General features: G+C 45.0%; 1 protein-coding gene across 1 annotated transcript in view; it reads right to left on the reverse strand.

Annotated features, from left to right (window-relative positions):
- The window catches only part of ADIPOR2 (adiponectin receptor 2), a 75,407-nt gene continuing 61,379 nt past the window's right edge, over window positions 1–14,028 (reverse strand). Inside the window, exons 5-8 of the mRNA XM_081083643.1 lie at window positions 8,148–8,334; window positions 7,722–7,909; window positions 4,932–5,125; window positions 1–2,842 (exon numbers count right to left, since the gene is read on the reverse strand). Coding sequence (XP_080939769.1) covers window positions 2,714–2,842; window positions 4,932–5,125; window positions 7,722–7,909; window positions 8,148–8,334 — 698 coding nt within the window. The 3' untranslated portion in view covers window positions 1–2,713. The remainder of the gene's footprint in view (window positions 2,843–4,931; window positions 5,126–7,721; window positions 7,910–8,147; window positions 8,335–14,028) is intronic.

A 14,028-nucleotide genomic window follows, 5' to 3' on the forward strand; every position in this document is an offset into this window, starting at 1 on the left:
TTCATTTTCCACTTGGTTCCTTTTATTAGAAGTTGAGTATACAGCAAATAGGGAAATCCCATGGTGAATGAACCATCGCACAGATGCCTTTCCGAAACCCCAAAAACTTCTATGATCCCCAAAACATGTGCTTTGTGGCTTCAGCAATTTTTAAAGGGTAAGGAAAAAAATACTGAAAAAGGCCACTATTTAATGGTGATAGTATGAAGCTGTAGAGGTCCTAATCAGCCTAGGGCCAAAAAAGAAAATTAAAAATCTGCACAGAGCAAGCAAGCCTCAGACTGCTGAGAGTAAGGCATTCAGGCGCCAACCTGGTGAGAGTTCTCAGCGAGCACTGTAAGACCAAGTGCAGTGAGGCTGTTGGTAGTCAGTTGCACAGACACACACTTATAAATGGGCACGCACACACCCACACACACCCTAAGGGGAGATTTCACTGGGTTATACATCATTGATGTTAAATTTCATGTTTGCTAAGGGTTTGTGCTATGTTGAACCAGATTGGGCTCCTCTTTGGGGTGTGGGGTGACTGGGCCCAGAGACAGGTACCTCTATTGGTGTTGTTTCAAGGCTGCATCTTACACCCCGCACCTCAAAGAGCATGACCGAAGAGCAAGTCTGGCTTCTGATATGTGCTGTTGCTTCCACGGAGCTAAGTGAGCTTCCTTTCACATGGCACTGCCCTGCTGGGCTGTCCCCTCAGAGGGAGTAATACTGCTCTTTATTCTGTCAGGCACTGAACTGGTTCACCCACTGAGTCATTTGCTGGGTCCACCTAGCAACCAGGGTAGTGACCTTATCCAGAACCAAAATACTATTAAGTTCCTTCCAAGTTCTACAATGGATTCTTTCTTCCTGGATCCCAGCTTTTGCTGGAGATTAGAAGGGAGAGAGGAGAAAAAGAACCGAGAAAACCCCATACAGAATAAACAGGAGACCCTTCCCACATTTGCAAACACCAGTGGAGGATGCCAGCCCCCGTGCTTAGGGCCTCAGCGTTTATTTTAATGCGCACAATCCCAGGATGTAACGATCATCTGCAGCCTTGGATGACAGTAAGTAACCTAAGATTCTAGTGCTATCTGCGTGGTTTGCCTATGAGCCATGTGAGAATTATATGAACCAGAGCCTTCCCCTAACACTCTCCCTGATGCCATAACAGGGTAACCTTGAAGACATAAGTAATTTTTTTTTTTAACACTTCTGGCAACTCTTCAAAGATACAGCTTTCAAGATTCTCCCAGACTCCTTGGCAATAACATACAATTTCCTTTTAAAATTTCCCACCACACTATCCCTTAAAATTGGGATTCAGACTGCTGCTATTCCATGGTGGGTATTAGACCCTGCTTTACAAGAGTTCTAGTGGCTTTTTTGTTCAAGGAGAGCAGGTACGTCTGCCACACTGAGGTTCACCAAGACAGTTACCAGGGGACACTCGTCTTTCCTAATCCTAAGGAAGCGGTCTCCCAACCTTGGTAAAGGAGCTCAAGAGGCACCTGGACAAGGCAGACTCTCTTGATTGGCTCCATGCCAAGAATGATGATGCTGGAAAAGGTCAATTTTTATTTCCAAGAGGAGGAAGGGTAGTTGGGGCAGGGATTTTATCAGAGGGACATTTCCAGGATATTCCAAAAGCTCCATAACAAGGATATGGAAAACTGTCACATCCCTGCAATCAGATGAAAATCACCCCCAAATGAACAGGATGCCAGGAAGCACCCAGACCAGCCCTATGCTAACATTTCCAGAGCTCCTAGTCTCCTCCACCCTCCTGCAAGCATAACTGACTTTCTGCAGCAGGTGGCTCTGTTCCTTAGAAAGGATCATCGGCATAAAAAAGAAGTGGGTCTCTCAAAGGACACCTGAACTAGAGCTTTTAACTAACATCCTGTCAGCCATTCACTTGCTGCTTCCTTAGAAAACAAATACAACCTCCCTCTCCCTCAGGACTCCCCAAGGCTCTCAGGCATGAAAGTGGCGATGAGATCACTGGGCAGGGTCTGTGCTCTCTGCCCCATCGGGGTCCAGGGATGACAGCCTTCAGAAGGCAGCATGGTGCACCAAGGCATTATACACTCTGGGGCTATCACCTGATCCTCCTCCGGTCACTTTGTGCAAAATTGAAACAGTGTGTGGTACTTGCATGTTTCATTCTATACAAAAATTCTCCCTCCCTCCCCTACCCCTATGTTTTAAACATTTATATAAATTCTTATTTAAACAGTAAGTTAGAAATCTTATTTACATTAACTTGTTTGTTCTCCCGAAAGGGCATCTAAAATCACATTCCCACCCCTTGATAGGATATAAATGTTTACCTAAATTGGTTTGAATTATTGTTTTAAGGAGAAAGGGAGAGAAGAATGAACTGCCAGCTAAACTGTTTCCCCATCAAATAAATATGATATGGATCAGAAGCCAGTTTGCCAAGGGTCTTACAGAGCCCTCAATCAGTACATCCCAACAATACATCAGGGTTTAGACCATTTCTCCTTTTCCCCAAATTGATGCACTCCATCCTTTGAGGTATGATTTATTTTTGTTTTTCTCTTCTCAGTCATGTGCCACATGGAGCCTCTGGTGTGTCACCAAGCGCACGAAGCTGTCAAAGTTTTGGGGCTCCTCTGGAACTGGCATAATGGCCAGGAAGGAAAAGCCTGCAGGTGCAGCAGGCCCTGGTTCAGGGTCCCAGCCCTGGTTACTGCAGGTGTCACAGTGCATCCTCTTCACTGCAGCCTCCGCCGATCATGAAGCGGAACTCCTGGAGGTTTGAGACTCCATGGAAGTGAACAAAAGCGCCAGCAACCACAAAGATGTGGAAGAGCTGATGAGAGTGAAACTGGAGGCAAAAAAAGAGAGGGGGGTGGAGAAACCCATGCATTATTAAAAGTCTGCTAATGATTCTTAAGATCACTTATGCTGAGCAGAGGGCAAGGAATGGATGCGACAGAGCTCAAATTCGAGATGCCCACAGATGTTGGGATATACATTAGGCATATCATATTCTGCTAAACTGAAGGCCAGCTGTCCCCACAGAAATCAAGGTGCTGCCGCTAAGTTCTAGACATGAAACTCTGCACACTTAACAGTGGAGTATCTGGTGAACTCAGGGGCAAATGATGGGCAAAGACAGACCACAAAGGCCCCAAGGACCCCCTAATGCCTAGCAGCGGGCTCCGCATAGACAGAAGGGCATTTTCCTCATTGTTGATGGATATTTTTATCATGGACTAAAGCACTTGAGCTCTGGTCATTCAAATGTTACAAAAATGCTCTCTGTTAGAAAAACTAAAGGGATTTCCAGGATTGGGTACAAGGTCAAAACATATGGTGGCTAGAGTATTCCAGCTCGAAGACTCTGGAATTACATGAATAACATACTATATCGAAAAGACTAGGAAAGCAGGGCCTTTTATTTCCTTCTCAAGTCAGAAGCTGGTCTACAAACATGTGATATTATTTCTGATTTGACCTGTTCTGTTGAATGCTCAAAGGGGATTATCAAATTCTCAGTTGTACCAAAAATTACTTCAAAATTACACTATCCTCTCATTATAGTCTCAAAATTAACACGTACAGCAGGAAAAAAAAAAAAAAGAAAGAAAAAGTACAGCAGCAAAACAGTATTTATCAAGGGAAAGACACTGATTTTAGAGTGTAAACTAAATTTTTAAGTCACATCCATAGAGATTGTTTCCTAGGAAACCAAAGGGGACTCATTCTTCCCCAAAAGAAGGAAGGGGGGAAATCCATATCAATGCCAAAATTATGAGGAGGCAATCTCAGAGAGATAAATTAGCTAAGGATGTGAGGGCGATCTGGCTGCGACATCTGTCACCTCATTGATCGCCAGGGTTGATTCGGCTGATCTGGCTGGCTAGGTGGGTGTCCCCCTCCTCCCTCACCAATCCTTGTGCATCCCTCCCGAAGCTGACTGGTTGGTTGGTAGAAGTGACCGACCTCCCCTCCCCCGCCACCCCTACCCCGAGAGGACCAGTCTTTGGTCAAGGATATACGAGTAGCTGCGCTCCCCTGCTAGAACCTCCAAATAAGCTCTCAGAAAGATAAATTAGCTAATCTGAAGGTCAAAAGATTGCCTAAATTAGCATTATCCTCATTTTACAGATAGCTAAATTAAACTTTAAAGAGACTAGATGATCAACTTAGTCTAAAAAATCAACAGGTTAAGGAAAAGAATTCCAAAGGTCAGACTTCATATCAAACAACATTCCACTTCTACTGTTGAAAACATTTCCGGCCATCTTCTGTTTTAAAATTTTCTATCTATTGGTCTTTTGTATTTTATTTGCCCTTCCTCTTTCCTCCATTAACTGCAATCTAGTTATCTCTATCTCCTGTTCCAACCAAATATATATATATTCAATCTCTCATTACAAATCACTAAATTTGGTGATCAAAAATGACCTAGGCAAAAATCTGGTCCATCATTCTTGTTTCATAAACGAGGAAGCTACGACGAAGAATGACTAAAGGACTTGCCAGTACAGTGCAGTATACAGGACTCACACTCTGTTTTTAGACTAGCCTGATTCCAATTCTACCCCTACCACTGAATAGCCAGGCACACTGGACAAGTTACTGATCTCTTTAAACCTCATTTCCTAATCTTCAAAATGAACACATTAGTAACAGTTATTATACCTGATAGGACTAATATGTTAAATGAGGTAATCCATGTGAAGTGCTCACTCAGTCATGTGCCAGGCATCCAGTAAGTACTCAATAAATACAGCTATTATTGTACTTATCATCCAGAGAAACATAACTGATGAGGGGGAGTTAGGCTTAGAGTACAGATCTGTTGGTTTTGAGTCTAAAACGTTTTCATTTATTTCACTTCCCAGTCTGCCAATAACCCACTAAAAGATAAGTATATATACACAATAGCCACCTCTGATCACACTTACCCAGATGTCACACTTGCCAGGAAAGAAGCGTTCGGGAATGCGGGCAGCATACAGGGCAGCCCCCGTGATATAGAGACTGGCCATCAGCATCAACCAGCCGATCTGTCCTATGGTGGCAGCCTTCAGGAACCCCTCCGAGATGATATAGTGTAAGGCAGGAATGATTCCACTCAGGCCAAGTCCCAAAAACACTCCTAGAAATCACAAGAAAAAGGCAAAAATGCAGAAGAGAAATAAGGAACAAGAAATAAATATTATAAATCGAATACTTCAAAGTAGAATGCAACATTAGCTTCTTATCTGAACAGAAAAAGAAGGTACTTCAAACTCGGATACTGCCACACGAGACAGCACAGCTATGTTCTAAAAGACAGATCTATTTACAGATGCAAGGAGCCTCCTGCTGAAAGAGGCTTAGCTTAAGGACTCAGCAGTCCTCAAAGCACAATGCAAAGTGTTTTAGAAATAGACAGCTCTAGGAGTTGGTTTAAAATTCCCTAAAATTCTGCCTCTTTATAGACACAGGTTGCAATATAAAGCAATTTTACATATTTTATCTTCACTTTAAAGCAACAGATATTCCTGAGATGGAAAGGGGAGGGGATGAGAGAGTAGAGGTGGAGGCGAAGAAAGAAAAGGCAATTATTGGTTCTGATGAATCCCCAAAGTATTTTTGGAAACCACAGCTAGAACTACACTCCGCTAGAGGTTCATCCCTCCAAGCCTAAGCCATGTGTTCATTTCCAAGATAGAGAGAGGGACAGAGACAGAGAGACACAGATGCTTCTGAAAATTCTCAGGCCCAAAAGCACCAATGAGGTACAGAAGTCTACAGAAGTATCAGAACACTCCACCAAGCCCCAATGCCTTCAAAATCATCTACAGCAGTGTTTTTCAAACTTCTGGATATGACCAACTAAGTTGAGTCTGGATCAAAATTTTTTAAATGAACTAGGCTAAAATAACAAAAATCAGACTGTGTCACAAGTGGAAAGTTACAAGCTAGTTTATAAAAGTTTTGTAACTATTGTTTCTGTCAGTGTGTGTGTGTGTGTGTGTGTGTGTGTGTGTGTGTTCAGGGTTGTAAGAGAAAATGTCATGATCAAAAAAGTTTGAAGGCAACTGTTGTAAAACCACTTTGAAATCTGTGTGTTAACCAAGCACTACACGAATACTCCATACAAGAGTAGAAATTGTTTTACATTTTTGACACAAAGACTTAAGAATGACCCTTATAAAACAATCATTTGGTAAGCTTTCTCAATAGAAAGGGGCATACTGCTTGCTTTGGACATTACTATATAAGCTACTGGTATACAACAGCAGATGTAAGTACAATGCCTATTCCTAAATAAAATGGACATCGACAGAGAAGAGGAAAATGACAATGCTCATCTCAGAAAAGAAATCAAGTAGGCCTAAATAAAAACTACTTCCTACCTCCTCTCCTCACTAAAAAAAAAAAAAAAAAATCACCATGACCTTCTTCTTTCACTTGTTCTGTGCCTCTACATGCTAAGCAAAGGCTGCCAATGGTCATGCCTGTCACTGTCTCAGTCAAAGCTCAGGAACTTGGTTCTTCTGATGTGTATAATCAGCAGGATGTGCAGCTCTACTCAGCAAAGACATTCTTATTTTTTGTGCTCCCAAGCAGGCTTAACACCACAGTCAAGTACTACAGAAAGCCAACCCTGACCATTGTTCATTTGCTCACATAAACACTTAAAGAAGGAATAGGGTAGAGTGTTATAACATAAAGTTAATTTTAACTCCTAACCTTCTAGGTAACTGCAGATAAACCATGGCTTAAATGTTAATACCAAACAGTTGTTTTCTTTCAAAAAATTTTTTTAAAGGCTGAAAGGAAAAATACTTTTTCTTTTTTTTAATCCTCACCTGAGGATATTTTTCCATTGATTTTTAGAGAGAATGGAAGAGAGAGGGAAAGACACAGAGAAATATCTATGTGAGAGAAACACATCGGTTGGTTGCCTGTTGCATGCTCCCCGACCAGAGCCCGGGCCAAGGAGGAGCCTGCAACCAAGGTACGTGCCCTTGACCAGAATCGAACCCAGGACCACTTGGTTCACAAGCCAATGCTCTACCCACTGGGAAAACCGGCTAGGGTGGAAAAATACTCCTTTTAATACTTCTGGTTCATTCTCAGTGGGCACTGGGTTTGATACTGGGAAGAGAAAATTCAAGACACAGCCTTGGCTATAAGGAGTCTCCAGTCCAGTGGGAAATAAAAACCTATCTCTGTTAACCTGTAACTTCTGTACGTCCTTGGTTGAGGACGGCTCAACCAAGGTACTCAAAGACTTCTGGCTTTCCATATGAACTCCAGCTCAACAGATATCACCCTAAAAATAAAAGGCCTCTTTATCCCTATATCAGAAGAGATGTATGATGCCTACAGTAACATAATACAATCAGTAGGCAGATTACGTATTTTAAAATAAAAATAACAAAAATGATTAACTACAAAAAGTACACTTCATACTGAGAGTAAAAGGAATTGTTGTTTATTTTACAAAAGTTACAGAGCCCTTGTCTTATCGACAGTGTATGGCCATAAACTCAAGTAAGCCACACTGCCCCAAGTACATCAGCTCACATAGCTAACCACTGTTCCTCAGTTCTAATGAAGACTACATTAAAAGCCCCTCAAACAGGAACTATGATCTATTCATCACAAATACATAGCACAATGCTTAGACAATGGTAAGCCTTTAGTAAGTGGCTGACAAATAAGTAACTGTTCAATGTAAAACCTCCACATGCTCTTACCTGCTCGTACTCCTCGATACTGGGGGGTGGCAAACATGTCCCACTGGGAGACTATAATGGCTGCGATGCCCAGCACACAGATGATAATCAAGTAGATGAAGCAAGGTTGTGGGTTACAGTAGAACGAATAATAAAGCCAAGGAACAAAACTTCCCATAATCAGAAGAGCAATACCAGAGTAATCCAGTCTAGAATAGAAAAAGAAACGCATTTAATGTTAAAAATCACTGCTTACTGATGTTCACATTCATCCCCCATGACATGAGCTAGCAATGACAGCTAAGAGGCATACTGGAGTGCTTGCTTTAATATTTTTTAAAGTTCCTATGAGGTGGTATTAAGAATTCTGCCAGCTCTGCTAGATGTTTTTCACTAACCCACTGACTCTAAACCATTGATCAAAATATGGACTTCACAGATACTTACTTAGAGAAGAGTCGGGAGACCCCTTCTGAGTGGCAGTAGACTGTGTGGAAGAGCCATGAAAAAGAAAGGCAGAGAATGGCCCCCAAGAAGAATAACCCAAAGACCACCTTTTCTTGCAGAGGGGCCACAAAGAAGATGTTTGGGCGAAACATATAAAAGATCCCCAGGCACAGGAAGAATACACAACCTAGGAAAAGAGTGCAGGGGAGAGAGAAAAAATTATCCTTCTGAAGACAAAAAGTTATATGCTAATTATGTTTTCAAACCTTCACAATCACAATGATATCTGGATCGAAAGTTCCGTAAGAAAAATTTTCTAAATAACTGAAGCCTAACCAAAATTTTGGCTATTTCAAACATTGTTGGCATCATATACTTCTCAGCTTCATAAACTGAGTATACAAAATATTATCACTTATTTGTCTAAGAGCATAATCAAAAAATAAACCACACCATCCTGCTACTCTTTAGAAGACTGTATCAGTCGACTTCTACCTCTAGATTTAGTATGAAATTCCATTTATACCATTTGGGGCACATTATGCTATTATCCAGCTTTCAAAGGTCCACTTTGCGTTTGCTTTGCAATAAATTCCAATACCTCCAAACCCTATCAAGAAATACAGCTTTCCTCCACCAATAGTTGTCAAGGAACACTATGCTTCTCTGGTCTTCATCAATTGGTCCAATAGATTCAAGAATTAAGGACAGTAAATGCCTATTCAAGCTATTTCATAACCAATTTTTGAATTGTTCTTCATCGTAAGATGTCATGTTCTTACTGCTTAGGGAAGGGCCACTTAACAAAAGGAAGGCACAGATATTAAGAATTTAAACATTTGCTAAGTTAATCACTTTGATCCATTTAATAAAACATTTACCCTGGAGTTAGACATCAGTAATGAACTTGATTTCATACTCTGTTCTATTCTCACTATACTAGCAAGGTAGGAACATGGGGACACAGTGGAAATAAAATGTGACAAGAAATTCAAGTCAAATGGGGAAAGGCCAGAAACTATTTAGTATATAATAGTTCCCCCATGTCTAGTTCTCTTTCCATGGTTCAGTTACCCATGGTCAACAGTGGTCTGAAACTATTAAATAAAAAACTCCAAAAGGAAACAATCCATGTTTTGAATTGCACACCACTCTGAGTAGTGTGATGAAATCTCGAGCCATCCCACCCCAGGTCATGAATCATCCCTTTGTCCAGAATGTATACATTTCCCAGACCTTAGTCCCTTAGTAGCAGTCTCAGTTATCTGATTTATTACTGGGGGTGGGAGTGTCAGCACACAGATACCACATTCACATAACTTTCATTACAATATAGTGTTATAATTGTCATATTTTATTGCTAGTTATTGTTGTTAATTCCTCACTGTGCCTAATTTTACATAAATTAAACTTATCAGATAAGCCTGCGTAGAAATAAAAACATCCTAATAAAAGAGAAACATGGTAACTAGCTGTAACTTTGCTACCCTTCCCATTGGCTAATCAGCGAGATATGCAAATTAACTGCCAACCAAGATGGCGGCAGGCAGCCAGGCAGCTGACGCGAACATGGAGGCTTGCTTGCTCCAATGACGGAGGAAGCCAGGTTCCCCGCCTGCCTGCTGGGCTCTGAGCTGCTCTCCAAGAAACATTGTTATAAATATAGAAGCTAAACAAAACCCCAGAAACCTGCTTTCAGGCAGCCAGGATCTCAGAGCTGGAGTTGCAACAAAGTTTCAAATACAGAAGGTAAACAAAGTCCAGAAACCTGCTTTCAGCAGCTGAGGTCTCAGAGCTGGAGCCGAGCCTCAGAGCTAAAGACGGCTCTCAGCTCCAGTGACAGCCACAGAAGGTAAATAAAATCCCAGAATAAAAAAGAAAAAAGAAATAAAAGAGAGGTTGGGAGCTTCAGTCACCCGCCAGCCTGAAAACGGCCCTCAGCCCCTCACCCAGACTGGCCAGGTACCCCAGTGGAGACCCCCACCCTGAAGGGGGTGTGACCAGCTGCAAACAGCCATCATCCCCTCATCCAGGCTGGCCAAGCACCCCAGTGGGGACCCCCACCCTGAAGGGGGTGTGACTAGCTACAAACAGCCATCATCCCCTCATCCAGGCTGGCCAAGCACCCCAGTGGGGACCCCCACCCTGAAGGGGGTGTGACCAGCTGCAAACAGCCATCATCCCCTCATCCAGGCTGGCCAAGCACCCCAGTGGGGACCCCCACCCTGAAGGGGGTGTGACTAGTGCAAACAGCCATCATCCCCTCATCCAGGCTGGCTAGGCACCCAAGCAGAACCCCCACCCTGATCCAGGACACCCTTCAGGGCAAACCAGCTGGCCCCCACCCGTGCACCAGGCCTCTATCCTATATAGTAAAAGGGTAATATGCCTCCCAGCACCAGGATCAGCAGAGCCACAAGGCCTTCTGGCCTGGGATCAGCGGAGCCACAAGGCCTCCTATACCTGGGATCAGCGGAGCTGCGAGGCCTCCCGGCACCGGGATCAGCGAAGCAGCGAGGCCTCCCAGCACCAGGATCAGCGGAGCCGCAAGGCCTCCCAGCATCAGGATCAGCGGAGCCGCAAGGCCTCCCAGCATCAGGATCAGCGGAGCCGCGAGGCCTCCCGGCCTGTGATCAGCAGAGCCACAAGGCCTCCCAAACCCAGGATCAGTGCAGCCGCAAGGCCTCCCGGCACCGGGATCAGTGGAGCTGCAAGACCTCCTGGCACCGGAATCGGCGGAGCCGCGAGACCTCCTGGGACCGGAATCAGCAGAGCCGTGAGGCCTCACTGCCCCTGTGTCAAGCAGAGCCATGAGGCCTCCCAGCACCGGGATCAGCTGAGCAGCGAGGCCGCACTGCACTGGTGTCAGGCGGAGCCGTGAGGCCTCCCAGCACTGGGATCAGCGTAGCCGCGAGGCCTCCTGGCCCCTGGAGCGTGACAAGGGGCAGCGCCCAAACCCCCTGATCACCCTGCGGCTCTGTGTGTGACAGAGGGTGGGGTCACAACCTCCCTATCCGCCCTGCTCTGTTCGTGACAGGGGAAGGCACCCCAACCCCCTGATCGGCCCTGCTCTGTGCCTGATAGGGGGGAGCTCCCCAACCCCCTGATCAGCCCTGCTCTGTGTGTGACAGGGTGGAGCTGCAACCTCCCCATCGGCCCTGCCTTGAGTGTGACGGGGGTGGCGCCCCAACCCCCCAATCGGCCCTACCCTGAGTGTGACAGGGTGGCATCGCAACTTCCTGATCCGCCCTGCTCTGTGCATGGCAGGGGGATCTCCCCAACCCCCTGATCTGCCCTGCTCTGTGGGTGACAGGGACGAGCTCCCCAACCCGTTGATCAACCCTGCTCTGTGTGTGACAGTGTACGGAGCCCCAACCCCCCTGATGGGCCCTGCTCTGTGCATGACAGGGGGCAGCACCTCAACCCCCTGATCGGCCGGCTCTGTATGTGACAGGGGTGGCGCCACAACCCCCTGATCTGCCCTGCTCTGTGCATGACAGGGGGTGGCGCCGCAACCTCCCCATCGACCCTGCCTTGAGTGTGATGGGGGCGGCACCCCAACTCCTCAATCAGTCCTACCCTGAGCGTGACTGAGGGTGGCATCGCAACCACCTGATACGCCCTGCTCTGTGCATGATAGGGGTGGCGCCCCAACTCCCCAATTGGCCCTGCTCTGAACCCGACCAGGGGCTGCGGGGCAGGCACCTAGGGATTGGGCCTGCCCTCTGCCACCCGGGAGCGGGCCTAAGCCAGCAGGTCGTTATCTCCCGAAGGGTCCCAGACTGTGAGAGGGCACAAGTGGCCCCACCCCCGCCAGTGCACAAATGTTTGTGCACTGGGCCTCTAGTCCTATATAATAAAGAGGTGATATGCAAATTAACCCTCACGCCCTCACAAGATGGCTGCCTACGACCAGGCCGGCAAGGGGGTTAGTGAGGGACGACCAAACGCGACTGAACAGCAGGCTGCATGGGGCAACCAGGCCAGCGGGAGGGCCGTGAGGGGTGACCAGGCCAGCAAGGCGGGGGGGGGAGGGCAGTTGGGGGCAACCAGGCTGGCAGGGGGGCAGCAGTTGGGGGCGATTAGGCTGGCGGGGGGGAGGGCAGTTGGGGCAACCAGGCCGGCAGGGAGGGGGCTGTTGGGGGCAACCTGGCCAGCAACGGGGGGCAGTTAGGGGTGACTAGGCCAGCGGGGGGATCGGGGGGGAGCAGTTAAGAGCGATTAGGCCAGCATGCAGAGGCAGTGAGGGGCGATCAGGCCGGCGGGTGAGGGGGGGTGACCAGGCAGGCAGGCAGGCAAGTGAGCAATTAGGAGCCAGTGGTCCAGGATTGTGAGAGGGATGTCGAACTACTGGTTTAGGCCCTGGGGATTGGGCCTAAACCGGCAGTTGGACATCCCCCGAAAGGGTCCCGGATTGGAGAGGGTGCAGGCTGGGCTGAGGGGGGAACCCCCCCACCCCCGGCATGAATTTCGTGCACTGGGCCTCTAGTAGTATATATAGAGTTTGGTCCGATCTGTGATTTCAGGCATTCACTGGGAGTTTTGGAATGTATCTCCCTTGGATAACGGGACTGCTGTATTCACAAGGTTATGAAATTATCACTATTATTATCTCCAAAAGAAGTCCTATACCTGTTATTAGTCATAGCTCATTCCCGAATCCCAATCCCAGACAGCCCTAACCTACTTTCTGATTCTGGATTTTCCCATTCTAGGCATTTCATGTATATGAATCACATAATAAGTGACCTTTTATGTCTGGCTTCTTCCACTTAGCATGTTTTCAAGGCTCACTCGTGTTGTAGTATGTATCAATATCAAGTAATATTTCATTGTATGGATATACCACATTTTATTTATCCATTCATCAGTTGAAAGATTTGGGCTGTTTCCACTTTTTAGCTATTATGAATAATGTTGCTAAAAATATTCATGTCCTCATTGTTTTAACATGTTTTCAATTCTCTTGAGTATATGCCTAAGGAGTAGAATTTGTCAGGAACTCTGTTTAGCTATCTGTATTCCATACAGGCTGCACCCTTCTTATATTCCCACCAGCAATATATATGAGTTCTAATTTTTCTATATCCTTGCCAGACTTGTTATTTCCCATTTTTTATTACAGCTATTCTAGTAAGTATTTCATTACATTTCTCCAAGTATTTGATTTGCATTCCCCAAAATGATGTTGAGCCTCTTTTCATGTGTTTGTCGGCCATTTTTAGAACTTATTGAAGAAATTACTACTCAGATGCTTTCCTCATTTCTTAAACTGAGTTGACTTCCTATTGTTTAGTTGTAAGAGTTCTTTTTCTAGAGCAATCATCAGATATTTTGCAAATATTTTCTCCTATTCTGTGGGTTACTTTTTCACTTTCTTGATAATGTCCTTTGACATAAAAGTTTTAATTATGATGAAGTCCAATTTATCCATTTTTTTCTTTGGTTGCGCGTGCTTTAGGTGCAATTCTAAGAAACTGTCACCTAACCCAAAGTCACAAAGATTTGCATCAATGTTTTCTCTGAATGATTTTATAGTTTCATGGTTAAGTCTTCAATCCATTTTGAGTTAATTTTTATATATGGTATGAAGTAGGGGTCCAACTTTATTCTTTCATATGTAGTTACACAGTTATCACCAATACCATTCTATTCCTTCTTTAATATACAATCATGATGGGAAAAAATATCATGCATCACATTCTACTTTAAGGCAAAATGAAATGTGAATATTCTAAGTAATGACTTTGGAAAACCAGGTTACTTTTATTCAATAACTACCTTCCTCTCAGTGTTCATTAAAATATTATACCACATTTTGAATAGTATCTTACTCTTGGCATGGTTCGACTGGGGGGGCCAATCGGTGAAAAAGGAGTCA

Source organism: Myotis nattereri (assembly GCF_964212035.1).
Source record: "Myotis nattereri genome assembly, chromosome: 2".
NCBI lineage: Eukaryota > Metazoa > Chordata > Mammalia > Chiroptera > Vespertilionidae > Myotis > Myotis nattereri.